Source organism: Carcharodon carcharias, chromosome 37, assembly GCF_017639515.1.
Source record: "Carcharodon carcharias isolate sCarCar2 chromosome 37, sCarCar2.pri, whole genome shotgun sequence".
In the NCBI taxonomy this organism is placed as follows: domain Eukaryota; kingdom Metazoa; phylum Chordata; class Chondrichthyes; order Lamniformes; family Lamnidae; genus Carcharodon; species Carcharodon carcharias.
Window position 1 is genome coordinate 3,150,828 of NC_054503.1, and position 27,937 is coordinate 3,178,764.

A 27,937-nucleotide genomic window follows, 5' to 3' on the forward strand; every position below is an offset into this window, starting at 1 on the left:
CGCACCTGCTGCACCACGTTGAGATCGTGGCCGATCTGCAGCCTAACTCCGTACCCCCCGTCTTTGCCCCATGTCCATCTATACCTTCAGCGAGCAAATATCTATCCCTCTCTGATTTAGAAATAACAATCGACCCAGTGTCACTTGCCGTTTGCGGGAGGGAGTTTCGAAACTTCTCCCACCCTCTGTGTGTGAGGAAGTGTTTCCTGATCTCACTCCTGAAAGGTCTGGCTCTCATTTTTAGATTCTGCGCCCCCCCCCTTAGTCCTGGACTCCCCCAACCAGCAGGAATAGTTTCTCCTGATCAGTTTCCCTTAATCTCCTGTTCTCCTTGGGTTGGTAGAAGCTTGTTAACCACTTTGCCTCCCGCCACCCCTCACCCAAGTGTCAGAAGGGGGCGGCAATAAATAAAGAGTTTTCTGGCTTCTTTCTAGTCTGACACGCAAGCTGTCTTCCTGCTAATGGGGTGTGGTGTAAGCCCAGCTAAAAGCCATCGCAGTTTTGTTGTTGATTGGTCGGAGAATTATGCGTCGTTGGAATGTTCTCGTCATTTTCAGGCTGACCTTGGCATTCTCTTTCTTCTCTCCCCACCCCCACCTCTCGGCCTCCCTCCCACCGTGATCTCTTCATTTGTGCAGCACTTCATAAAATCGCTTGGCCTTCCCAAAATGGCTGCCTCTAAGAAGGATGGAAGAACCTGCATTTACATAGCGCCATTTATACCCGAAACTGCTTGACAGTCGATGAATGACTTTTGAGCTTTAGTCACTGATGTCGTGCAGGAAGTTAGAGCCACCAGTGTTTACAGGGCAAAGCAATCTTTTGCATCCCAGCCTAGCACGAATCTTGGTTTAGGAATATAAGGACGGAGAAGGAAAAAAAACAAAAAACTGCGGATGCTGGAAATACAAAACAAAAACAGAATTACCTGGAAAAACTCAACAGGTCTGGCAGCATCGGCGGAGAAGGAAAGAGTTGACGTTTCGAGTCCTCATGACCCTTCAACAGAACAGTTCTGTCGAAGGGTCATGAGGACTCGAAACGTCAACTCTTTTCTTCTCCGCCAATGCTGCCAGACCTGCTGAGTTTTTCTAGGACAGAGAAGGAGGCCATTCAGCACCACCAGCCTGTTCCACCATTCAATTAGATCATAGCTAATCTGGGGGAGATGGTGGTGTAGTGTTAATGTCACCGGACTGGAAATCCAGAGGCCCGAGCTAATGTTGTGGGGGCAGGGGTTCAAATCCCACCAGCTGCTTTTAAACTTCAATTCCAGATTGTTAATTGAATTTAAAAGCTAGTCTCGGTACTGGTGACGCCGAAACCATTGTCGATTGTCGTGAAAATCCCATCTGGTTCACTCATGTCCCTTTAGGGAAGGAAGTCTGCCGACCTTACCCGGTCTGGCCTGCATGTGACTCCGGACCCACAGCAATGTGGGTCCTAACTGCCCCCTGAAATGGCCCTAGGGAGCCACTCAGTTCAAGGGCAATTAGGGATGGGCAACAAATGCTGGGCCCTACCAGTGGCGCCCACATCCCGTGAAAGAATAAATTAGTCCATGTACGTGCCTTAAATCCAAAACCCTTAATCCCCTTACCCAACAAAAAACATCAATCACAGTTTTATCGTTTTTAATCGATCCCTCAGCCTCGACGACCTTTTGGGGGAGAGAGAGAAGTGCTTCCTGACATCACCCCGGCTTTAATTTTAAGGCCCTGCCTCACTGTTCTCTCCTTTCCTCCCTCCCTTCCCCCGCCTCTCCCACCCCAAAGGAAATAGTTTCTCTCTACTGACCCGATCGAAACCTTTAACCAGCTTAAAACGCCTCAGTTGGATCGCCCCTTAATCTTCAGTGTTCCAGAGAGCGCACGTCTAGATTATGCGACCTGCCTTCACAATTTAACCGTTTTAACCCCAGCTTCGTTGGAAGAACAGTCCCTGCGACAGTGCAGCACCCGCTCAGCCACTGCGCCGGAGTGACGCCGGGGTGGGGGGGGGAGGGGGGTGTTATTCCCCCCAAGTCCCGGACTGAGCCTGTGACCCTCCTGGGCTCGAGAGGTTGCTGTTAATTAACGGGGAAGACAGTCGTCCCAGGCAAAATAAGGCAGCGGGCGTTTTGCGCACAGCATGATCCCACAAGCGGCGGCGAGGCGAATGATTTGCGTGCGCTGTTGTTTTCAGATGGAGCAGTTCATCCAGTACCTGAACGAAGCGACGGTGAACGGCCAGATTTTCCCTCACGTCGTCCAAGGCTTCATGGACACTAACCCCGCCATCAGGGAGCAAACCGTGAAGGTCAGTGCTGTCGGCCAACTCGGCAACGGCGTCCCGCCCGGCAAGGGCAGGGGCCACGGGAGAGGGGAAGAGCCCAGGAGACTTCCAGGGTGGTGGCGGAGAGGGTGGGGGAATCGGGTCAACCCTCGGCGGCCACCTGTAGTCAGGCGGCAAGGCCGGCGGCTCCACTGCACTGCAGGGCACTGGCGCTGATTGACCAGCCAGCAAGGGGGACTTGGCGGTAGGACCTATCACTGGGGGTGGGCAGGTAGCTGTGGGCCACTGGCCACACGGGGTTAATCGGGGGTTTGGACATGGCTGGTTGCATTCCCGTTTACTAAAAGCAGAAGAACAGGCGCTCCCATTGGGTCTGTGATCTCAGTAGCGCATTCACTTACCGTGCGTGTCGTTTCTTTCCCACAATGGGATGTCGGTGTCGCTGGCCGGGACCAGCGTTCGTTGCCCGTCCCTAATCGCCCCTTGAGAAGGTGGCGGTGAGCCGCTGCAGCCCCTGTGGTGTAGGTACACTTCACCGTGCCGTAGGGAGGGAGCTCCAGGATTCGAAGCCAGCGACAGAGTGGGGGGAAGGATGGTTCCAAGTCAGGGTGGCGCCCACCTGCGATGGCCCAGGTCAGAGGGCTGAACGCCCAGAGCAGGGGGCTCAAACACCCCCCCCCCCCCCCACCCCCACCCTGGCTGAATCCTCTGCTTGTTTCCAATTCCAGTCGATGCTGCTGCTCGCCCCAAAGCTCAACGATAGCAACCTGAACATCGAGCTGATGAAACACTTTGCACGGCTGCAGGCAAAGGACGATCAGGGCCCCATTCGCTGCAACACCACCGTCTGCCTGGGCAAAATCTCCTCCTATCTCAACGCCAACGTAAGTGCGACGCTTTCAAATGAGTTACGTTTCGCCGCTCCGCCTGCTGAAGCTGAATTCTGCTGGAGGAGCGGCCTCCGCTAAGCGGGAGACGTTTTTCACGTGGAGGCCTTAGACGATGAGCGTTGGTGGGGCTATTCAACCATGGGGGCGACTCATCAAAGCCAATCTGAACCCTCTGCCAACATTGGAATCAGGCGTTCCACTGACGGAGGGTGTGGTAAGGCAGCAGCCAGGAGCATGAGACTTGGCTGATTTTGTCCCTCCTGCAGCCTAAGTACTGCGTGGCTGAAATGAGTTACCTGGGACCCTCCAGTTCAATATTTCTCGCAAGTGTGTCAGGATTTGTAGGGGGAATTCCCCAGGAAATGCATCCGGATTTTTGGGTTGTTCTCCGGGAAGTGTGTCGATATTTGTAGGGGATCCCCTAGGAAGTGTGCCGTACTGGTCGGGGATTTACTGGGAATGTGTTAATATTTTTTGGGGATTCTCTGGGAAGTGTGTCAGAATTTGTCGGAGATTCTCTGGGAAGTGTGTCAGTATTTGTCGGAGATTCTCTGGGAAGTGGGGCTGTATTTGTCGGGGATTTCCTGGGGAGTGTGTCAGTATTTGTCGGGGATTTCCTGGGAAGTGTGTCAGTATTTGTCGGGAAATCTCTGGGAAGTGGGGCTGTATTTGTCGGGGATTCTCTGGGAAGTGGGGCTGTATTTGTCGGGGATTCTCTGGGAAGTGGGGCTGTATTTGTCAGAGATTCTCTGGGAAGTGTGTCAGTATTTGTCGGGAAATCTCTGGGAAGTGGGGCTGTATTTGTCAGGGATTCTCTGGGAAGTGGGGCTGTATTTGTCGGGGATTCTCTGGGAAGTGGGGCTGTATTTGTCGGGGATTCTCTGGGAAGTGGGGCTGTACTTGTCGGGGATTCTCTGGGAAGTGGGGCTGTACTTGTCGGGGATTCTCTGGGAAGTGTGTCAGTATTTGTCGGGGATTCTCTGGGAAGTGGGGCTGTATTTGTTGGGGATTCTCTGGGAAGTGTGTCAGAATTTGTCGGGGATTCTCTGGGAAGTGGGGCTGTATTTGTCGGGGATTCTCTGGGAAGTGGGGCTGTATTTGTCGGGGATTCTCTGGGAAGTGGGGCTGTATTTGTCGGGGATTTCCTGGGAAGTGTGTCAGTATTTGTCGGGGATTCTCTGGGAAGTGTGTCAGTACTTGTCGGGGATTCTCTGGGAAGTGTGTCAGTATTTGTCGGGGATTTCCTGGGAAGTGTGTCAGAATTTGTCGGGGATTCTCTGGGAAGTGGGGCTGTATTTGTCAGGGATTCTCTGGGAAGTGGGGCTGTATTTGTCGGGGATTCTCTGGGAAGTGTGTCAGTATTTGTCGGGGATTCTCTGGGAAGTGGGGCTGTATTTGTCAGGGATTTCCTGGGAAGTGGGGCTGTATTTGTCGGGGATTCTCTGGGAAGTGGGGCTGTATTTGTCGGGGATTCTCTGGGAAGTGGGGCTGTATTTGTCGGGGATTCTCTGGGAAGTGGGGCTGTATTTGTCGGGGATTCTCTGGGAAGTGGGGCTGTATTTGTCAGGGATTCTCTGGGAAGTGTGTCAGTATTTGTCGGGGATTTCCTGGGAAGTGGGGCTGTATTTGTCGGGGATTCTCTGGGAAGTGTGTCAGAATTTGTCGGGGATTTCCTGGGAAGTGGGGCTGTATTTGTCGGGGATTTCCTGGGAAGTGTGTCAGAATTTGTCGGGGATTCTCTGGGAAGTTGGGCTGTATTTGTCGGGGATTTCCTGGGAAGTGGGGCTGTATTTGTCGGGGATTCTCTGGGAAGTGTGTCAGAATTTGTCGGGGATTCTCTGGGAAGTGTGTCAGAATTTGTCGGGGATTCTCTGGGAAGTGTGTCAGAATTTGTCGGGGATTCTCTGGGAAGTGGGGCTGTATTTGTCGGGGATTCTCTGGGAAGTGGGGCTGTATTTGTCGGGGATTCTCTGGGAAGTGGGGCTGTATTTGTCGGGGATTCTCTGGGAAGTGTGTCAGTACTTGTCGGGGATTCTCTGGGAAGTGGGGCTGTATTTGTCAGGGATTCTCTGGGAAGTGTGTCAGTATTTGTCGGGGATTCTCTGGGAAGTGTGTCAGTATTTGTCGGGGATTCTCTGGGAAGTGTGTCAGTACTTGTCGGGGATTCTCTGGGAAGTGGGGCTGTATTTGTCAGGGATTCTCTGGGAAGTGTGTCAGTATTTGTCGGGGATTCTCTGGGAAGTGGGGCTGTATTTGTCGGGGATTCTCTGGGAAGTGGGGCTGTATTTGTCGGGGATTCTCTGGGAAGTGTGTCAGTATTTGTCGGGGATTCTCTGGGAAGTGTGTCAGTATTTGTCGGGGATCCTCTGGGAAGTGGGGCTGTATTTGTCGGGGATTCTCTGGGAAGTGGGGCTATATTTGTCGGGGATTCTCTGGGAAGTGGGGCTGTATTTGTCGGGGATTCTCTGGGAAGTGTGTCAGTATTTGTCGGGGATTCTCTGGGAAGTGGGGCTGTATTTGTCGGGGATTCTGGGAAGTGGGGCTGTATTTGTCGGGGATTCTGGGAAGTGGGGCTGTATTTGTCGGGGATTCTCTGGGAAGTGTGTCAGTATTTGTCGGGGATTCTCTGGGAAGTGGGGCTGTATTTGTCGGGGATTCTCTGGGAAGTGTGTCAGTACTTGTCAGGGATTCTCTGGGAAGTGTGTCAGTATTTGTCGGGGATTCTCTGGGAAGTGTTTCAGTATTTGTCGGGGATTCTCTGGGAAGTGGGGCTGTATTTGTCGGGGATTCTCTGGGAAGTGGGGCTGTATTTGTCAGGGATTCTCTGGGAAGTGTGTCAGTATTTGTCGGGGATTTCCTGGGAAGTGGGGCTGTATTTGTCGGGGATTCTCTGGGAAGTGTGTCAGAATTTGTCGGGGATTTCCTGGGAAGTGGGGCTGTATTTGTCGGGGATTTCCTGGGAAGTGTGTCAGAATTTGTCGGGGATTCTCTGGGAAGTTGGGCTGTATTTGTCGGGGATTTCCTGGGAAGTGGGGCTGTATTTGTCGGGGATTCTCTGGGAAGTGTGTCAGAATTTGTCGGGGATTCTCTGGGAAGTGTGTCAGAATTTGTCGGGGATTCTCTGGGAAGTGTGTCAGAATTTGTCGGGGATTCTCTGGGAAGTGGGGCTGTATTTGTCGGGGATTCTCTGGGAAGTGGGGCTGTATTTGTCGGGGATTCTCTGGGAAGTGGGGCTGTATTTGTCGGGGATTCTCTGGGAAGTGTGTCAGTACTTGTCGGGGATTCTCTGGGAAGTGGGGCTGTATTTGTCAGGGATTCTCTGGGAAGTGTGTCAGTATTTGTCGGGGATTCTCTGGGAAGTGTGTCAGTATTTGTCGGGGATTCTCTGGGAAGTGTGTCAGTACTTGTCGGGGATTCTCTGGGAAGTGGGGCTGTATTTGTCAGGGATTCTCTGGGAAGTGTGTCAGTATTTGTCGGGGATTCTCTGGGAAGTGGGGCTGTATTTGTCGGGGATTCTCTGGGAAGTGGGGCTGTATTTGTCGGGGATTCTCTGGGAAGTGTGTCAGTATTTGTCGGGGATTCTCTGGGAAGTGTGTCAGTATTTGTCGGGGATCCTCTGGGAAGTGGGGCTGTATTTGTCGGGGATTCTCTGGGAAGTGGGGCTGTATTTGTCGGGGATTCTCTGGGAAGTGGGGCTGTATTTGTCGGGGATTCTCTGGGAAGTGTGTCAGTATTTGTCGGGGATTCTCTGGGAAGTGGGGCTGTATTTGTCGGGGATTCTGGGAAGTGGGGCTGTATTTGTCGGGGATTCTGGGAAGTGGGGCTGTATTTGTCGGGGATTCTCTGGGAAGTGTGTCAGTATTTGTCGGGGATTCTCTGGGAAGTGGGGCTGTATTTGTCGGGGATTCTCTGGGAAGTGTGTCAGTACTTGTCAGGGATTCTCTGGGAAGTGTGTCAGTATTTGTCGGGGATTCTCTGGGAAGTGTTTCAGTATTTGTCGGGGATTCTCTGGGAAGTGGGGCTGTATTTGTCGGGGATATCCTGGGAAGTGTGTCAGTATTTGTCGGGGATTTCCTGGGAAGTGTGTCAGTATTTGTCGGGGATTCTCTGGGAAGTGGGGCTGTATTTGTCGGGGATTCTCTGGGAAGTGGGGCTGTATTTGTCAGGGATTTCCTGGGAAGTGGGGCTGTATTTGTCAGGGATTTCCTGGGAAGTGTGTCAGTATTTGTCGGGGATTTCCTGGGAAGTGTGTCAGTATTTGTCGGGGATTTCCTGGGAAGTGTGTCAGTATTTGTCGGGGATTCTCTGGGAAGTGTGTCAGTATTTGTCGGGGATTTCCTGGGAAGTGGGGCTGTATTTGTCGGGGATTTCCTGGGAAGTGGGGCTGTATTTGTCAGGGATTTCCTGGGAAGTGTGTCAGTATTTGTCGGGGATTTCCTGGGAAGTGTGTCAGTATTTGTCGGGGATTTCCTGGGAAGTGGGGCTGTATTTGTCCGGGATTTCCTGGGAAGTGGGGCTGTATTTGTCGGGGATTTCCTGGGAAGTGTGTCAGTATTTGTCTGGGATTCTCTGGGAAGTGGGGCTGTATTTGTCAGGGATTCTCTGGGAAGTGGGGCTGTATTTGTCGGGGATTCTCTGGGAAGTGTGTCAGTATTTGTCAGGGATTCTCTGGGAAGTGGGGCTGTATTTGTCGGGGATTCTCTGGGAAGTGTGTCAGTATTTGTCAAGGATTCTCTGGGAAGTGGGGTTGTATTTGTCGGGGATTCTCTGGGAAGTGTGTCAGTATTTGTCGGGGATTTCCTGGGAAGTGGGGCTGCATTTGTCGGGGATTCTCTGGGAAGTGGGGCTGTATTTGTCAGGGATTTCCTGGGAAGTGTGTCAGTATTTGTCGGGGATTCTCTGGGAAGTGTGTCAGTATTTGTCGGGGATTCTCTGGGAAGTGTGTCAGTATTTGTCGGGGATTCTCTGGGAAGTGTGTCAGTATTTGTCGGGGATTCTCTGGGAAGTGTGTCAGTATTTGTCGGGGATTCTCTGGGAAGTGGGGCTGTATTTGTCGGGGATTCTCTGGGAAGTGTGTCAGTATTTGTCGGGGATTCTCTGGGAAGTGTGTCAGTATTTGTCGGGGATTCTCTGGGAAGTGTGTCAGTATTTGTCAGGGATTCTCTGGGAAGTGTGTCAGTATTTGTCGGGGATTCTCTGGGAAGTGGGGCTGTATTTGTCAGGGATTTCCTGGGAAGTGGGGCTGTATTTGTCGGGGATTCTCTGGGAAGTGTGTCAGTATTTGTCAGGGATTCTCTGGGAAGTGTGTCAGTATTTGTCGGGGATTCTCTGGGAAGTGTGTCAGTATTTGTCGGGGATTTCCTGGGAAGTGTGTCAGTATTTGTCAGAGATTCTCTGGGAAGTGTGTCAGTATTTGTCGGGGATTCTCTGGGAAGTGTGTCAGTATTTGTCGGGGATTCTCTGGGAAGTGTGTCAGAATTTGTCGGGGATTCTCTGGGAAGTGTGTCAGTATTTGTCGGGGATTCTCTGGGAAGTGTGTCAGTATTTGTCGGGGATTCTCTGGGAAGTGTGTCAGTATTTGTCGGGGATTCTCTGGGAAGTGTGTCAGTATTTGTCGGGGATTTCCTGGGAAGTGTGTCAGTATTTGTCAGGGATTCTCTGGGAAGTGTGTCAGTATTTGTCGGGGATTCTCTGGGAAGTGTGTCAGTATTTGTCGGGGATTCTCTGGGAAGTGGGGCTGTATTTGTCGGGGATTCTCTGGGAAGTGGGGCTGTATTTGTCGGGGATTCTCTGGGAAGTGGGGCTGTATTTGTCGGGGATTCTCTGGGAAGTGGGGCTGTATTTGTCGGGGATTCTCTGGGAAGTGTGTCAGTATTTGTCGGGGATTCTCTGGGAAGTGGGGCTGTATTTGTCGGGGATTCTCTGGGAAGTGGGGCTGTATTTGTCGGGGATTCTCTGGGAAGTGTGTCAGTATTTGTCAGGGATTCTCTGGGAAGTGGGGCTGTATTTGTCAGGGATTCTCTGGGAAGTGTGTCAGTATTTGTCGGGGATTCTCTGGGAAGTGTGTCAGTATTTGTCGGGGATTCTCTGGGAAGTGTGTCAGTATTTGTCAGGGATTCTCTGGGAAGTGGGGCTGTATTTGTCAGGGATTCTCTGGGAAGTGTGTCAGTATTTGTCGGGGATTCTCTGGGAATTGGGGCTGTATTTGTCAGGGATTCTCTGGGAAGTGTGTCAGTATTTGTCGGGGATTCTCTGGGAAGTGTGTCAGTATTTGTCGGGGATTCTCTGGGAAGTGGGGCTGTATTTGTTGGGGATTCTCTGGGAAGTGGGGCTGTATTTGTCGGGGATTCTCTGGGAAGTGGGGCTGTATTTGTCGGGGATTCTCTGGGAAGTGGGGCTGTATTTGTCAGGGATTTCCTGGGAAGTGGGGCTGTATTTGTCGGGGATTCTCTGGGAATTGGGGCTGTATTTGTCGGGGATTCTCTGGGAAGTGGGGCTGTATTTGTCGGGGATTTCCTGGGAAGTGTGTCAGTATTTGTCGGGGATTTCCTGGGAAGTGGGGCTGTATTTGTCAGGGATTTCCTGGGAAGTGTGTCAGTATTTGTCAGGGATTTCCTGGGAAGTGTGTCAGTATTTGTCAGGGATTTCCTGGGAAGTGTGTCAGTATTTGTCAGGGATTTCCTGGGAAGTGGGGCTGTATTTGTCAGGGATTTCCTGGGAAGTGTGTCAGTATTTGTCAGGGATTTCCTGGGAAGTGGGGCTGTATTTGTCAGGGATTTCCTGGGAAGTGTGTCAGTATTTGTCAGGGATTTCCTGGGAAGTGTGTCAGTATTTGTCAGGGATTTCCTGGGAAGTGGGGCTGTATTTGTCGGGGATTTCCTGGGAAGTGTGTCAGTATTTGTCAGGGATTCTCTGGGAAGTGTGTCAGTATTTGTCGGGGATTTCCTGAGAAGTGGGGCTGTATTTGTCAGGGATTTCCTGGGAAGTGGGGCTGTATTTGTCAGGGATTTCCTGGGAAGTGGGGCTGTATTTGTCGGGGATTCTCTGGGAAGTGTGTCAGTATTTGTCAGGGATTTCCTGGGAAGTGTGTCAGTATTTGTCAGGGATTTCCTGGGAAGTGGGGCTGTATTTGTCAGGGATTCTCTGGGAAGTGGGGCTGTATTTGTCGGGGATTCTCTGGGAAGTGGGGCTGTATTTGTCAGGGATTCTCTGGGAAGTGTGTCAGTACTTGTCGGGGATTTCCTGGGAAGTGTGTCAGTACTTGTCGGGGATTCTCTGGGAAGTGGGGCTGTATTTGTCGGGGATTCTCTGGGAAGTGGGGCTGTATTTGTCGGGGATTCTCTGGGAAGTGTGTCAGTATTTGTCGGGGATTCTCTGGGAAGTGTGTCAGTATTTGTCGGGGATTCTCTGGGAAGTGTGTCAGTATTTGTCGGGGATTTCCTGGGAAGTGGGGCTGTATTTGTCAGGGATTTCCTGGGAAGTGTGTCAGTATTTGTCAGGGATTTCCTGGGAAGTGGGGCTGTATTTGTCAGGGATTTCCTGGCAAGTGTGTCAGTATTTGTCGGGGATTCTCTGGGAAGTGTGTCAGTATTTGTCGGGCATTTCCTGGGAAGTGGGGCTGTATTTGTCGGGGATTCTCTGGGAAGTGTGTCAGTATTTGTCGGGGATTCTCTGGGAAGTGTGTCAGAATTTGTCAGGGATTTCCTGGGAAGTGGGGCTGTATTTGTCGGAGATTTATTGGGAAGCGCGTCAGTATTTGTAAGCATTCCTCGTGCAGGTTACCCGAGCTACTGCACGGTTTAACACCGACCTATCCAGCCACACATTCAGATTTCAGACTTTTTTTTGTTTCTTTCCTTACAGACCCGGCACAGAGTTCTCATCTCTGCCTTCTCCCGGGCAACCAAAGATCCGTTTGCTCCCTCCCGGGCAGCTGGTGTCCTGGGTTTTGCCGCCACCCACAATTACTATTCAGTCAGCGACTGTGCTTATAAAATCCTTCAGGTGCTCTGCCCCCTGACAGCGGACCCTGACAAGAATGTCCGAGATCAGGTATGTGGGCTGACTGAACTCTACGAGAGATTGAGCAGACTGGGCTTTATATTCTCTGGCGCTTAGAAGAATGAAGGGCGATCTCGTTGAAACATATAAAATTGTGAGTAGAGGCTGTTTGGAGAGTCTAGAACGTTGGGGGGGTTGGTGGGTGGTGGCCACAGGCTCAGGATAATGGGGTCGGCCATTTTGGACTGAGATGAAGAGAAATTTCTTCACTCCGAGGGTGGTGAATCTTCAGGAATTCCCCCGCCCCAGAGAGCAGTGGTGCTCCATCGTTGAGAATATTTAAGAGATTTTTTGGACACTGGCCAGGGTTTTCTGCCCCTGTCATGAGTGGGACCCACAGGGGGTGAGGCGGTGCCTCAGCCAGGAGTCCATTGACTTGCAGCGAGAACTGGAGGATCGTGGGCGGGGGTGGAAAATCCCGCCAGGTGAGGGAATCGAGGGATGGGGTGGGAAAACCCTACTGAGTAGCGGAGCACGGGATGTAACCCTTATGTTCTTCTTAGGAGAAGTGAGGTCTCACCCTGGGCAAAAATGGGCTCGGGGGGGTTGTTATTGAGGCGTCTTGAGCTGGACTCCCAGCTATCGCCCAAAGGCCACCCGCAGCCCAGGCAGCTGAATCCAGTCTGCTCTCATCCGCCTCCCTCACTGGTGCCTCCTGTTGGAGCGCTGGGGGCCTGGAAGGGGCTGTTCTTGGCACCGTTATTGGATAAGTCCAGTCATCGGGATCTACTCCGTATCAACGACTAGAGGGAATCCGGGAAGTCCAGGGGAACCGGAGTCGGAGAAACTTGCGGTGCGGAAGTGGGGCAGGCCCACTGTCCCTGCGCAGAATGTAAACTTTGCGCATGGGTACACATGAACCGAGCCCCACAGGCTGGGACGCCTGGTCTAAAGGGTGGACAGTCTCACACCGATAAATGACTGAGCAAAAGCCACACGGCAAGGTGAGAGCTTCAGTGGCAAGAAATGGATCACTTGAGTCACACAGCATCACAGTGACTGACACGGATACCCTGCAAAATATCCCCTTTGTCCAAACCACGTGTCTTGACAACAGGGAGACAGGCAGCCGGGAGAAGGAGCACGGGATTTCCACCTGCAGCGAGGCTAGGTGACTATATGGACTATATTCAGCCATCTAGAGGGGTGGGTTGGATGGTGGAAGTGCCCCTGAGGTGGGGAAACGAGCGTGTGGTGGGCGCTGGCACTGCCCGGCGGCTTCTGCAGTCGGCTTTTACGCTCCTCCTTCCCCGACCCATTTTTCTCCGATGTCCTTTCAGGCTTTTAAGGCAGTGCGGAGTTTCCTGGCAAAGCTGGAGATGGTGTCGGAGGATCCATCCAAACTCCCCGAAGTAGGTGAGTGGAAACGTTGGCCTGGGGCGGTAGTGGGGGGTGGTTTGAGAGAAGGGGTGTCATAGGCAAGACGAGAATCACTTGATCTTTGTATCCTTCTCCCCACCCACCCCTGCCGGCACCTCACTTTCCGTCATTACCCGCCTGAAGTTTCAATGGCCGCCATTGAAGAGGCCTCTCAGTACTTGAGTACCAGTAAACTGCGCGTCCGCAACACGCTTCTCCCCTTCGTACCCAAGTAATGCGAGCGGGAGACGTACGAGCCAGCGTCAGGCGTGGCCAGGTTGTGTGCAGGTGCTGGCTGTTCCTCTGGCTAGCACTCTCATCTCTAACTCAGAGGCGTATGAGTCTATAAGGCCCCGCTCCAGCATATAGCCAGGCTGACACTGCAGGAATGAGGGAGTGCTGCCCTGTCAGAGGGGCCGTCTCTCATACCGCACCCCGCCAGCCCCTCAAAGCAGCATTGAATATTAACTGACCATTTACTTTATTGCTGTCTCTGGGACCTGACACAAGGATCCCGAGCGTTTGCTACCTCGGCTAAGCACTTGTGTTCCTGTTTTGTAGAGAGAGATGTCAACTCTGCTTCGTCGGGTCCCACGGCTGCCCTGACCGGCAGCTGGGCTGGGTGGGCTGTCACGGGCGTCTCCACTCTCACGTCGAAGTTTATCCGAGGAAACCCGGTGACAGGAGGACAGTCAGCAGGAGGACAGCCTACTGCAGTACCAGCCGCTGAAGCTACCCCTGCAACAAGAGAAGGTGCTTTTCTTTCTGGCTGTGGATTCCCGCTACGTCTTGCTGTCTGTGCCTGAATTTGTTCAAATGTTTTTATATATCTATATCTGTGCGCACACACAGGCACGCGCGTGTGCAGGTATAAACCCTCGTGCTCGCTCTCTCATGCGCTCGCTCTCTCATGCTCTCGCTCTCTCATGCGCGCTCTCCCGTGCACTCTCTCTCGTGCGCTCTCGCGCGTTCTCGCTTTCTCTCTCGCGCGTTCTCGCTTTCTCTCTCGCGCGTTCTCGCTTTCTCTCTCGCGCGTTCTCGCTTTCTCTCTCGCGCGTTCTCGCTTTCTCTCTCGCGCGTTCTCGCTTTCTCTCGTGCGCGCTCCGGCTCTCCGGCTCGCCCGCGCTCCGGCTCTCCGGCTCGCCCGCGCTCCGGCTCGCCCGCGCTCCGGCTCGCCCGCGCTCCGGCTCGCCCGCGCTCCGGCTCTCCGGCTCGCCCGCGCTCCGGCTCTCCGTCTCGCCCGCGCTCCGGCTCTCCGTCTCGCCCGCGCTCCGGCTCTCCGTCTCGCCCGCGCTCCGGCTCTCCGTCTCGCCCGCGCTCCGGCTCTCCGTCTCGCCCGCGCTCCGGCTCTCCGTCTCGCCCGCGCTCCGGCTCTCCGTCTCGCCCGCGCTCCGGCTCTCCGTCTCGCCCGCGCTCCGGCTCTCCGTCTCGCCCGCGCTCCGGCTCTCCGTCTCGCCCGCGCTCCGGCTCTCCGTCTCGCCCGCGCTCCGGCTCTCCGTCTCGCCCGCGCTCCGGCTCTCCGTCTCGCCCGCGCTCCGGCTCTCCGTCTCGCCCGCGCTCCGGCTCTCCGTCTCGCCCGCGCTCCGGCTCTCCGTCTCGCCCGCGCTCCGGCTCTCCGTCTCGCCCGCGCTCCGGCTCTCCGTCTCGCCCGCGCTCCGGCTCTCCGTCTCGCCCGCGCTCCGGCTCTCCGTCTCGCCCGCGCTCCGGCTCTCCGTCTCGCCCGCGCTCCGGCTCTCCGTCTCGCCCGCGCTCCGGCTCTCCCCCCGAGCGCTCACGACGGAGAGAAAGAGCGCTTCTCAATCACGGGCACACACTCACAAACCCGCACAAACTCTGCCTCCAGATTAGGGATACTATGTAGAGCTCCTGCAGGAAGTACAAAACAAAATTACTGGAAAGACATTAGGACTGAGAGATTAATCCCGTCAGGAAAGGTCAAACAGACTTCAGGCCTCTCCCTCTAGAGACAAGGAGTGACCTGTCAGAGGCCTTCCAGATTTTTATGAACGGGTTTGATCGGGTGGTGATAGAGAAGATGTTTCCGCTTGCGGGTGAGACAATTCAGGGCCGTCGATATTGGACAGTCGCTAACAAATCCAGGTGAGAATTCAGCAAAACCCCCTCTGCCCCGAGAGTGGGGAGAATGTGGAACTCACCACCACGGGGGGAAGCGCATGAGCAAGATATTGATGGGGTTGTGTGAAGCTGGGCGGGACGTGGCTTTTGTGGACTTGTTGGGCTGAGTGGTCTGTTACTGAGCTGTAAATACCTGTTTGTAATGCTTTGTACTGTGTACAATCTTGAATTGGCAGAGGACAGACACAGCCCTGCGGCTACGCCCATTGCACCAGCTCCCACTAAAGAGGCAGCAGATAAGGATGAAACGGCGGACAGGTGGGACGATGAAGACTGGGGCAGCCTGGAGGTGAGTACGTCAGCGCTGCTGGGGTCATACCCCTTGCCCCGGGCGTGCACAGTGTGGGGGGGGCGGGTGGTGGGGGCTGCAAGCAGCATGGGCTCTGCCGGTAGGTGAGGGCAGCACTGCACCGAGGTGGTTCGGTGGTGCCCTGCCCGCTGGGGAGCCCTCGCACTGAACCTGGAGCCACGCGTCTGCCCCAGTCAGTGCGACCGTTCACCTGCAGCCAGACCGGCTGTGTGCACAAAGGACGGATTGTGGGGGCTGGAGGCGTGGGGGGAGGCGGGGAGAGCCTCGCAGAGCTAATCCCTCCTACCCCTTGGGGGTGACCGGCTGCCCCTGCGTTGGTGGGGGTGGGGGGGTTAGGCTTGGAAAGGCCTGCTCTCTGTGACCGAGGTACTGTTTGCCTCCCGTGACCATTGTGTGACCAGATGCCCTGGTGATTTGATTGAAAACAGGAGACGGAGCATTCGGAGGGACATTACGGGAAGGAGGACTGGAGCGGTGCTTCTGACTGGTCACTGGGTGTAAACAGCAAGAAAAAGACCCGTGAGAGAATGGTGGGTGTCTCTGTCCTTGCGCCTTGGGGTTGGGGGAGTGGGGCAATCGCACAAAAGGAGGCCATTCAGCTTATCAAGGCTGCACCCGCTCTTAGCAGAAGCTGTCCACTGAGACCCACTTCCCTGTTGTTATTGTTGTTTTCGATGATGCTTCTGCGCGGTGCTTTGGCACCTGGGTTAAAGGCGCTACGTAAATGCAAGTTGCCACTGCTGTCGGCTAATGAATCCCAATGGGAATTCGGGAGAAACTTCTTTACCTAGAGAGCGGGGAGAATGTGGAACTCGCCCCCACAGGGAGTGAGTGAGGTCAATCCTATAGATACGTTTAAGGGGGAAGCTGGATAAACACACAAGGGAGAGAGGAATAGAAGGCTATGTTGATGGGGTGAGGTGAAGAGGGGGATAGGAGGAGGCCAGTGTGGAGCATTGACACCAGCACAGAGCTGATGGCCTGAGTGGTCTCTCCCTGGGCTGTATGTACTGAGTAATATAGCCCTGCAAATTGTTCAGCTATCAGTAGTGATACAGTTTCATTTTGAAAGTTCCTATTGAACCTGCTTCCGCCGCCCTTTCAGGCAGCGCCTTCCAGATCACAACAACTCGCTGTGTAAATAAAATTCTCCTCATCTCCCCCTCTGGCTCTTTTACCGATTCTCTTCAATCCATGTCCCCTCTGGTTACCGACCCTCCCGTCACTGGAAACGCTTTCCCCCTGATTTACTCGATCCAAACACCTCATGGTTTCAAACCCCTCGATGAAATCTCCCCCCTTAATCTTCTCCGCTCTAAGGAGAACAATCCGGGCTTTTTATATGTACCAATTGTATGAGGGAAAAGTGGAACTGGAAGCAAGTCTGACAGGAGTTGCTGGAGATGCTTGCTCTCTGCAAGACCTTTAGTAGCAGTGGTGTTACTCGTTGTGCAGCACTGATTGTGCTCTTCCACAGCAGAGAGCAAGTGACACAGCAATTGCATGCCATACGTAAGCAAGGTGTTTTTATTACACTCACCCATTTTCAGAATATCTCCACCGCTGAAAATAAAGAGCCAAGTCCCATATCTCCTGAGTGGGACAGCGCTGGCTGGGGCCTGGAGGACAACTGGGAACCCAGGGCTGAAGCAGCTCCGGATCAGACATCCACTGGCGATGACAACTGGAACACGGACTGGGATAATGAACTCACACTGAGTCAGAGCCACAGCCTGAAGGTCAAAGATTCGGCGAGCCGGCAGGAGGTGCGGCTCGCAAGTGAATACAACTGGGATGGAGCAAGCAGCATAGGCAGACAAGAGGACTTCTTTACCACGGCCATTCAGGCACCTGCTACAAACCAGGTAAAATGTAGGACACTGTCTGATCAAACACTCCCAGGACAGGTACAGCACGGGGTTAGATACAGAGTAAAGCTCCCTCTACACTGTCCCCATCAAACACTCCCAGGACAGGTACAGCACGGGGTTAGATTCAGAGTAAAGCTCCCTCTTCATTGTCCCCATCAAACACTCCCAGGACAAGCACAGCACGGGGTTAGATACAGAGTAAAGCTCTCTCTACACCGTCCCCATCAAACACTCCCAGGAGAGGTACAGCACGGGGTTAGATACAGAGTAAAGCTCCCTCTACACCGTCCCCATCAAACACTCCCAGGAGAGGTACAGCACGGGGTTAGATACAGAGTAAAGCTCCCTCTATACTGCCCCCATCAAACGCTCCCAGGGCAGATACGGTATCAGTAAAAGATAACTGGCCACTAGGAGAGATTGAGCAGAATGGACCTGTATTCCCTGGAGTTTAGAAGAATGAGGGGTGATCTCATTGAAAGGTATAAAATTTTTCAAGGCTTGGGAGGCTAGATTCTGGGACACTGTGAGAATTGATGAGTATGACTTTCTTTATTCTTTCATGGAATGTGGGAGTCGCTGGCAAGGCCAGCATTTGTTGCCCATCCCTAATTGCCCTTGAACTGAGTGGCTCGCTCGGTCATTTCAAAGGGCAGTTAAGAGTCAACCACATTTGCTGTGGGTCTGGAGTCACGTGTAGGCCCAGACCAGGTAAGGAGGGCAGATTTCCTTCCCTAAAGGACATTAGTGTACCAGATGGGTTTTTATAACAATCAATGATGGTTGTCATGGTCACTGTGACTGAGACTAACATATTGAATGGCAGAGCAGGCTCGAGGTGCCATGTGGTCTAGTCTTGCTCCTGTGTCTTGTTTGTGGCCTCACCCCTTTCTGCCTCTATAAACTCCTCCTGCCTTCCAACCCCTTCCCACTTCTCTCCAGCCCTCCGGCACTAGAATCTGGTGCAAACGTGTATGCCTTCGCCAACATCCACTCCCCCCCCCCCCCGCCCCCCCACTCCCCCCTATCACTTGCTGCCATGACTTTAAGTCGTGTAGAACCCTCACTCCAGAATTCTCTACCGAAACCCCCTTGACTCCACCTTTCCCTGTCAGACCCTCCTCAAAAGCACACTGTTGGTCAGCGTCCCTTCTTCCCCTGTCGTCTGTCACCTCAGTATCCATTTTGTCAGATTACACGTCTGTGGGGCATCTTGGGACCCCTGTCTCTGTTTAAAGTGATTTATAGCTTTATAAACAAGTGACAAGTTCTGACACAACACAACACTGCGATTGATAACCAACCCAGTGCTTGCAAAGTAAGTGCCCTGAGGCTGTGACGAACAGTGCCCAGTAGAGCCCAGCTTTTTTTTTTCCAATCGGAAAATAAAGACCTCACCAAGGGGCAAAGCCAGTTTTGCGCGTTATTGTCCATCCCTCTCGTATCCCATTATTCCTCGTGAAAGCCTATCTGCGCTTAACCAAACCACATCGTTGTTGGGAAGGTTTGCGTTCCCCTCGCAATAACTGGGTGGACTTGGGAACCTTACTCGCACTCTGGATCAGTTAAATGAAATATCAGCTCTTGGCTCACGTGGTTTTTGGGTTCAAGGCTCCACCCCCCCACCCTGAACACCCCTTTCCAGAGCACAAAATTTATGGCCTCACTCCTATGTGTCAAAGGTGCCATCTTTCAGATGAGAGAAGTTGTTCTCTCCACACACACACACACACACACACACCCCAACCCCAGATGCCCCCCGTCCCCTCACAAAGTGTCCTGGAGTCAATATTTATACCTCGGCCAATGTAACTTAAAAGAGAAGCTGATCTGGGTCATCTGTTTGTGGGATCCTGCTGTGCGCAAACTGGCTGCTGCGTTTCCGACATCACAACAGAGACTGTACCTCCATAAAGCGGTTCATTGGCTGTAAAGCGCTCCGGGGTGATGAAGCGAGACTGTATTGAAAGGTGCCACACGGTTTGAGATGAGTTTGTATCACGTGTTGTGACTTCCCCACAGAAGAACGAGGATGCGTGGACTGCTGAAGCCACTGCCGGCTGGGACACGGAGGACAATTGGGAGTCAGTGGAAGCTGAGCCAGGTCAGTTTGGTCTTTGTGGAGGGGGAACATGGAGCCAATTGCTCGGTTGGCGTTGACACGAGAATTGAGCTTTTGTAGTTTGTCCGTTGATAGATTATCACGCCCGAGAAATTCTGTGACTGAAGCTCCGGGTAGCTTGCAGCTTCAAAATGATCACACGGGTCAGGAGCGTTCGGTTCCGAGGATTCCAGGGTCCTCTAAGCCCCTGATACAGGTCCGCACCTTGTGAAAATCGCAATTCACCCCCCCAACCCGCCCAACGAAAGTTTCATGAGGTGCATGTGTGACTGTGCAGCAGCACGAAATCATGTTTAAGAAATCCCCAGGCTCTTTAAACCAGGCCATCCTGGACAAGGTCACTTCATGTCCCAGCCCAGAGGTTAGCTGCTCCAGCATCGACTGACCCCTCCACACACACCACCCCACCCCCCCCCCCCCCCCCCCCCCACCCCCCGCCCAACACACAATCCGAAAGAAGGTTCTCGCTTTTTCGTGAGCATCATCATAGGAGGTTGGGGTTACAAAATAAAACCAGATCTAGAACCGAACTGGACCAGCCAGATAAAGACTGTGGCTACACAAGAGCAGATCAGAGGCTGGAAATCCTGCAGTGAGTAACTCACCTCCTGACTCCCCAAAGCCTGTCCACCATCTACAAGGCACAAGTCAGGAGTGTGATGGAATACTCCCCACTTGCCTGGATGAGTGCAGCTCCCACAACACTCAAGAAGCTCGACACCATCCGGGACAAACTAGCCCCGCTTGATTGACACCCCATCCACAAACATTCACTCCCTCCACCACCGACGCACAGTAGCAGCAGTGTGTGTACCATCTACAAGATGCACTGCAGCAACTCAACAAGGCTCCTTAGGCAGCACCTTCCAAACACACGACCTCTACCGCCTAGAAGGACAAGGGCAGCAGACACATGGGAACACCACCGCCTGCAAGTCCCCTTCCAAGTAACTCACCATCCTGACTTGGAAATATATCGGCCGTTCCTTCACTGTCGCTGGGTCAAAATCCTGGGCCTCCCTCCCTAACAGCACCGTGGGTGTACCTACACCACATGGACTGCAGCGGTTCAAGAAGGCAGCTTACCCCCACCTTCTCAAGGGGCAATTAGGGATGGGCAACAAATGCTGGGCCCACATCCCGAGAATGAATTAAAAAAAAGCTGATCTGTTGTGATGTGGTCGCTTTTCCCTTCTCTGGTCCCTGCTTGCAGCTATATACTGTCCCACCAATAAAGCACGGTATTGACATGGAGAAAGCTGGCTTCGAGGCTGACCCATCTTACTGCCCTGCAAGCGGCCTGGCCTCCCAGTCCCAGAGCAGCGAGGCACAGGGAGGATGAAGTGCTAGATATCAAGTTACTGGCTGCCTCCCTGGCACCAGCATTTCGTCGCCGGCTGTCTTGAGATTAGCGATGGTGTGTGAAACCACTCAAAGCAGGGGACCCTTTTCACTGGGAGACGATAACACACTGCTGGGAGTTACTGAGGTACCAGTGCCTTTGTCTTGGTGCGGGTCGGTTATAGTGGAATAAAGGGGTTAAGTCAGTTTGGAAAATTACCCTAAATTTGCGGCCAATCTTAGTTGGACTGTGCAGGTCATTAGACGCAGTCTGACCTGAGAGTGATCTAGCCGTGACTTATTGATGGCAGTCAGGGTTACCATTAAAGCTGATGGACTGGCAGTGCGCTGCTGGGAGAGAGCTGCGTTCAATGAAGCTTGACTCAATTGATTCTTGTCCTATGAGGTGAGATTAAGCTGACTTGGTCTATATTTTCTGCACTCTAGAGGTCATCCCAATGAAATCTAAAGGGCTCCAGGTCCAATCTTGGTCAGGGCAGCATCTGTCATACTGTAGTGTTTCTGCACCCCTTGGCTTGGGACAGGGAAGAATCAGTCACCCTTGGTGTATTGTGGAGATAAGGATGGGATCAGGCTTTAGAATAGTCATTCAGCGAGGTGATGGCTTGTGCCAGCCAGTTGAAACCGTGACTTCAGAGGACAGGGGGAGTTGGGCCCAGTTTGTCGGGAATGTCTGGCTGCAGCCCGTGGTTTACCAAGCTTTTGACTTCCCGCTTTTCTCCCAGGATTGAGTAAATCAGAGATCGCCAGAAAAAAGCGGGAGGAGCGCAAGAGAGAAATAGAAGCAAAGCGAGCTGAGAGGAAAGCTGCCAAAGGACCACTGAAGCTTGGTGTCCGAAAATTTGACTGAATAAAGCGGCGAATTCCAGACTGGTTGTTCTACAACAGTGCAGCTATGTGCATTCCCTCATTCTCCGAATAGGCCAGATCCCCCTCATCTGGAGGTCGCAAGGAGCCTGGTGCACTTCTGTCAAACTCAAAACAACTTTTCTCTTTAACCGTCTTCTTGAGCTGATCTGTTTTCTTCTGGAGCCCCTGCTCGCAACTGAATCCTGTCCTGTGCTCCAGGACTGTTAAGGGATGATGAAGGAAAAATTGCACCCAACAGGACACCAAAGTATCGTGACAAGTGCGTTCTACGTATATCGCTACAGTTGTTGGTTTCATGATATATATTATAGCTGGCTCTTCAAAAACCTGGAACCTTAAATGACAATTTCATGCCCTTATGTTCGAATATTCATTGTGAGATTATAGTGCAATTACATGGCTGTGTATTAAGAGAAATTTTTTTTGGCTAACCAAGGGCGGTGAGACATTTCACTTTTATGTATTTTACTGTTGGGAGCTGGATATGTGATTGCAGAAAATATATTCATGTACATACTGTGTCATATTACGTTGACATTTTCAACTGTGTATAATTTTCTGGCGGGGTACGGGTTGCTAACTCAGCTTTCTTCCCCTCAACACTGAAGCAGCCAGAATAGGCCTGCCTCCCCACCAGCCCCACACAAACCAAGAGCCGCAATTGAGGAAGAATATGTTGTGATATCAGCGGTCATTTGGATAAAATGCGAACTTGGCTAGGAGCGGCTTTTTTAAATTAAAGGTACCTTCAGACAAAATGCTTCTGCTGCATTGTTCCTGGTCTCCTGGATAGGAATGTCTTTATGCAGTCAGTCGCATGTTTAGAGAGATGTACGTGATCCGACCTTGTGATATTTTGAAAGCACACACAAACCATTCTGATGTGAACATGGGTGTTGTCCCTTCTGGCTAAAACCATGGATGTTCTCAAAATAATAGTTTAGATCATAGATTTATTAAGCATTCAGTATATTACTCAATGCCAGCCTAAGGGTTTGGGATTTCAGTTGATGCAGATTACAGAAAGTGGGATAACAAAATGTTGCAAAGATTCAAGTCAGGCACCTGGGGAGAGAAACAGGAATGAACATTTCAAATCAATAGGCTACCTTCCAGGAAAAGCTAATTTGGGCACAGTCGAGGTGTATTACTTCAAAAGGGAAAGGTAGGGCAAACAAAAGACATAGGAATTATGAAGAAAAAGAGTGCAGATGTCTGGTAGAAACTGCGATTGGAAACCATGCAGACTGCAGATGGTTCAGAGGGGAGGTGAAACAAAGAGGGAATATGAAAGAGACTGGCAGCTCACAATGAGGGACCAGAAAGGGAATTCACAGGTGGAATTGGCCGAGTGACATTGATTAACAATCAATGCTGTTAATGGCTGAGATTTTAATTGTATACTTTGCATCTGGCCTTACCAAGGAAGACAAGGTGATGCTACCCTAGCCATGATATAAGGGTTTAAATTGAAATGGTGGTGATATTGGAACTGTACCTAAAAGTGGATAAGGTATCAGGACCAATTGACATGCATGCAAGGAAATGGCAAGTGGAAATTGCAGAGGTGGTGCCAGCTGACTGGAGAACTGCAAATGTTCTGACCATAAGGATAAGCCCAACGACTACAGGCAAAAGTTAAGTCACATAGACAAATGAGACTTAATTAAGGAAAACCAGCATGGATTTCTTATGGGAAAACGTTTAACTTTTTTTGAAGAGGTAACAGGGCAATGTTGTTACAGGGACCTCTTAAAAGGTGTTTGATAGCTCTGCACAAGAGTTGAGCAAAGTTATAGCTCATGAAATAAAATGGACAGTAGCAACGTGGAGACAGAATTAGCTAGGTAACTAATGAATTTTTCTGGGCTGAGACCCTTGCTTTTCCCGATATGTTTATGACCTTGGTATACGGCACAATTTCAAATTTTCTAGTCTTAATTTACAACCTGAAAAAGGCAGATGGAAGTTCAAAGCAGAGCAATGTGAAGTGATTCACTTTGGTAGAAAAAATGACACTAGTAAAGTGGGGGTGTAACTCTAAAGGGGTGCAGGAATAGGGGGCCTGGGTGTATGTGTACAAATCATTGGAGGTGGCAGCATAGGATGAGACCAGTTAAAGCATACAGTATCCTGGGCTCCATTAATAGGGGCATAGAGTACAAGAGCAAGGAGGTCATGCTGAACTTGATTAAGACACTAGATGGACATCAGCTGGAGTATTGCATCCTGTTCTAGGCACCGCACTTTAGGAAGGAGTGCAGAGCAGCTTTGAGAATGGTTCCAAGGATGAGGATCTTCAGCTCTTGACCCTTGACACCTTGAGTATAGAAATCTATTTCCTCCTTAAATACATTGACTTGGCCTCCACAGGTTCACTACCTTGAATGAACAATTTTCTCATTTCAGTCCTAAATGGATATCTTGAGACTGTGTCCCCCTTCTTCTAGACCACACCCCACCAAGGCAGAGGAAATACCATCAGCATATTATACATTTTAATGAGATCCCCACTCAATTCTTCTAAACTCCAGTGAATACAGGCCTAGTCAAAGCAATCTCTCATGACAATTGTGCCCTCCTACTGGTGAACCTTCACTGCACTCCTACTATGGCAAGTATTTCCTATCTTAGGTAAGACCAAAACTGCACACAATACTACAGGTATGGTCTCACCAAGGTCCTGTATAGCAAGACATCCTTGCTCTTGTATTCAAACCCTCTTGCAATGAAGGCCAACATATCATTTGCCTTCCTGCTTGCTGTGGCTGCATGCTAGCTTTCACTGACTGGTGTACAAGGACACTGAAGCAGTCCATGTCCAAATGCAGCAGGACCAGGACAATATCCAGGTTTGGGCTGACAAGTGCCAATGACCATCCCCAACAAGAAAGAATCCAACCATCTCTCCATGACATTCGATGACATTACAATTGCTGAATTCCCCCACTCTCAACATCCTGGGTGGGTTACCATTGACCAGAAACTGAACTGGACTTGCCATATAAATACTGTAACTACAAAAGCAGGTCAGAGGCTGGGAATTGTGACGAGTAACTCTCCTCCGGACTCCCCAAAGCCTGTCGACCATCTACAAGGCACAAGTCAGGAGCGTGATGGGATACTCTGACTTGCCTAGATGAGTGCAGCTCCAACACAAGAAGCTAGACACCATCAAGGTCAAAGCAGCCTGCTTGGTTAGCACTTCCTCCACCACTGACAGTGACAGCAGTGTGTATCATCTGCAGCAGCTCACCAAAGCTCCCTCAACAGCATCTTCCAAATCTGCAACCTCTACCACTTAGGACAAGGGCATGGGAACACCACTACCTGGAAGTCCTGCTCCAAGCTACTCACCATCCCGACTTGGAAATATATCACCTTTCCTTCAATGTCACTGGGTCAAAATCCTGTGGAAGTCCCTCTAACAGAAGTGGGTGCACCTACACAACAGAGTGCAGGTGTTGAAGGGAGCAGCTCACCACCACCTTCTCAAAAGCAATTGGGGATAGGCAATAAATGCTGGCAAAACACCCACATCCTGTAAATGAATAAACAAACATTTCCCACCCTCCAATCTGCCAGGACTGTTCCAAGAATCAGTAGAATATGGGAAGATGACAACCAACGCATCCACTATTTCCATGGCCGCCTCCTTTCGTACCCTGGGATGTACATTATCAGGCCCTGGGAATTTATCAGCCTTCTGTCACAGCTCACTGGGGGATGATGCACTAATATCATGCCACACTGTTCCCCAAGCCATGACAAATGTGAAAAGCCAAACCACCAGATTGCCCCAATTTTACCAGTTTAATTTAGGTCAATAGAACACACACACACCAGGTTTGTAAAAGTTATATAAATAACTTTATTGAACAAATTGTATTAACTCGTGGCAAAAGAAATATGAACGGCTAACTTCCAACTCAATAACAAAGCTCTACCCCTTCTTAAACCCTTATTACACAAACACAAAACATGGGCTTTAAGGCTGAAATAGAAGTTCAATAGCAGGATTAGATGTGTTGATTTTGATTGATGTCTTCCAGATCCCTTGCAGTTTGTTGTTGATGAGATAAGGTGGTTCCCAGCACTTTCAACCTGTGGTTCACCAGGAAAATACCAGGAACTTGTTCTTGTGACCTCTCCATACCATATCTTTGGGCCCTCAGATTTTCCTGTAATTATGGGCGAAGCTATAATCTTCGTTCCTGCCAAATCATTCTCCAGGAGTAAACCAACTCCATCCATGGGTAATCTCTTAACTACTCCTACAACCACCAATCCAGATAATATCATTTAAATTTAACCTAGCACCAGGTTTGTAAACTTGTTTATTGAACAAATTCTCTTTAAATAGTGGCAAAAGGAATATGAACTTATAATGCAATAACTCTACCTCTTAAACCCCTGTACATAAAATGGAGAGACACAAAACATAGATTTTAAGGGTGAGAAAGAAGAGTTCAATAGCACCAATCTGTACCAGATTAGACAGGCTGATTTTGATGGATATCTTCCAAATTCCCTGCAGCGTTGTTATGAGACAAGGTGTCCCAACACTTTGTGATTCACTAGATGAAAAACTTGCTATTCGTGTCTTTACTGGTGATTTTTCCTCTTGACAGGGTTTTCAGAGAAAGCAGGTTGGAGATGTGAGGGATAGACAGCTATTATGGTAGAATTGCTGGAATCTTAAACACAGGAGGGGGGGGTTTCAGATCTTCCCTCTTTGCAGGCTAGGAGCTGTTCCGCCTGCACTGTTACCACCCAAAACCCTGGTCAGCTGGTCAAGAGCCAATTAAAATGCTGTCATCAGGCAGTCCCCCTTAGTCCAGAGCCCTTTTGCAGCACCATCCTGTTCTCTTATAGCACCCTATTGTTCCAGGATAGCAACACAGTACTCAATCTCTTGGTCCTCCTTTGCTTAATTCTAAATTGCTCCTAATCCTCAAGCTTGCTACCTTTTCTAGCAACTTCATATTAGGACCCTAGTTCCAATTGGACTACTTCACTTTGCATCCTAATGTAGAATTGTCATGTTATGGTCATTACTCCCTAAAGGACCCCACACAAGATTATTAATGAACACCTCTCATTGCACAACACCAAATTCAGGATAGCCTGTTCCCTAGTTGTTCCAATGTACTGGTTTAAAAAAACCACCTCACACCAGGAATTCATCCACCATAGTTTTGCTAATTTGGTTTGAAGTCACCCATGATTACTGTAGCACCCTTGTTACATGCATCTCAATTTCCTGTAATGCCATCCCGTTACCGGTACTGTTTGAAGGCCTATGGATAACTCCCACTGTTTTCCACCCCTTGTTGCTTCTTAGCTTCATCCAGACTAATTCTACGCCAAGATTTTGAACCAGTACCCTTTCTCACTATTGCACTGATCTTATCCTTAACTAAATCCACTCCAACTCTTCTTTTGCCTGTCCTTCCCAAGTACCAAATATTCAGTTACCAGCCTTGGTCAACCTGCAGCCATGTCTCCATAATCACAATCATATTGCACTCATTCACATCTATTTGTGCTGTTAATTCCTTGTACTATGGTTCCATTTGCTGCTAGCCCTCATTTCCTCCACCTACCACTTTAGCTTTCTATTTGTCTTTTTTGCTTCCCTTTATGTCTCCCAGCTCAGGTTCCTATCCCCCTGCCACTAGTTGACGCCCTCCCCCACACACTAGCAAATATCCCTGTGAGGATATAGGTCCAATCAGTCCCAATGTCTCAGGAATCTAAATCCCTCCCTCTCCATCTCCAACCATGCATTCATCTGGTCTGTTCTCCCACTCCTGGTTGCTAGCACATGACACTGATTAATTCTGAGATTACTACCTTTGAGATCCTGTTTAATTTATTTCCTAGTTCCTTATATTCTGCTTTCAGAACCTCATCCCTTTTTTTACCCATGTTGTTGGTGCCAATATGGACCATGACCCTCTGGCTGTTCACTCTCCCTTCAGAATGCTGTGCAGCTGCTGACATCCTTGACCCAGGGAAGCAACATACCATTCTGGTGTCACATCTGCAGCCGCACAAACATCTTTCCCCCTTACAATTCCTCCCATCACTATTGCTCTCCCAGCCGTGCAGCTGAGCCACTCAGTGCCATGGACTTGGTTTCTCACCACAAGAACCATCTCCCCAGCAGTATCCAAAACAGAAAATCTGTTAAACAGAGTGAGATAGAAGACCCAGGGGGCTCCTGCACTATCTGCCTAATGCTTTTACTGTCTGGCAGTCACCCATTCCCTTTTCATCTGTGCACTCTATCAACAGTATGAGCACCTCACTGCACGTGCTATGCACAAAGATCTCAGCCTTGCTGATGCTCCACAGCAACTCCAGCTGCAGCTCAAACACACACTACTTGCACACATGGTCACCCTGGGCACTGCAAGTGTCCCTGACTTCCCACAATGCATGAGTAAGCTGCCCTGCCTTACCCTTAAATTATTCCCTTGACTTTTACCACTAGTTTAAATAAGATTAAGGAGCACTGGGGATCTTAAACTACTTAAAGACCAATTTTTATTTTTAAAGCACTGGAGAAATGCTCACCCGGTCTTACTTACCAAGGCCTCTGCTCCTCACACTGGCCCCCAATCCCACTCTGATCTCAGGCCTGATTCTCCTCATTCTTTAAAGGTGCCGCTCCCCT

General features: G+C 50.9%; 1 protein-coding gene across 5 annotated transcripts in view; it reads left to right on the forward strand.

The window, feature by feature from the left end:
* scyl1 (SCY1-like, kinase-like 1) overlaps nucleotides 1-22,013 on the forward strand; it is a 37,561-nt gene extending 15,548 nt beyond the window's left edge. For 3 of the 5 annotated variants that reach the window (XM_041179953.1, XM_041179956.1, XM_041179957.1), the window contains 10 exons: nucleotides 2,185-2,298; nucleotides 3,003-3,158; nucleotides 11,028-11,216; nucleotides 12,506-12,581; nucleotides 13,146-13,337; nucleotides 14,897-15,009; nucleotides 15,459-15,560; nucleotides 16,581-16,895; nucleotides 18,924-19,005; nucleotides 21,111-22,013. In XM_041179953.1, coding sequence (XP_041035887.1) covers nucleotides 2,185-2,298; nucleotides 3,003-3,158; nucleotides 11,028-11,216; nucleotides 12,506-12,581; nucleotides 13,146-13,337; nucleotides 14,897-15,009; nucleotides 15,459-15,560; nucleotides 16,581-16,895; nucleotides 18,924-19,005; nucleotides 21,111-21,235 — 1,464 coding nt within the window. In that variant the 3' untranslated portion in view covers nucleotides 21,236-22,013. The remainder of the gene's footprint in view (nucleotides 1-2,184; nucleotides 2,299-3,002; nucleotides 3,159-11,027; nucleotides 11,217-12,505; nucleotides 12,582-13,145; nucleotides 13,338-14,896; nucleotides 15,010-15,458; nucleotides 15,561-16,580; nucleotides 16,896-18,923; nucleotides 19,006-21,110) is intronic. The other 2 variants (XM_041179954.1, XM_041179955.1) reach the window with 2 other exon arrangements.
* Nucleotides 22,014-27,937: the final 5,924 nt, after the last annotated feature.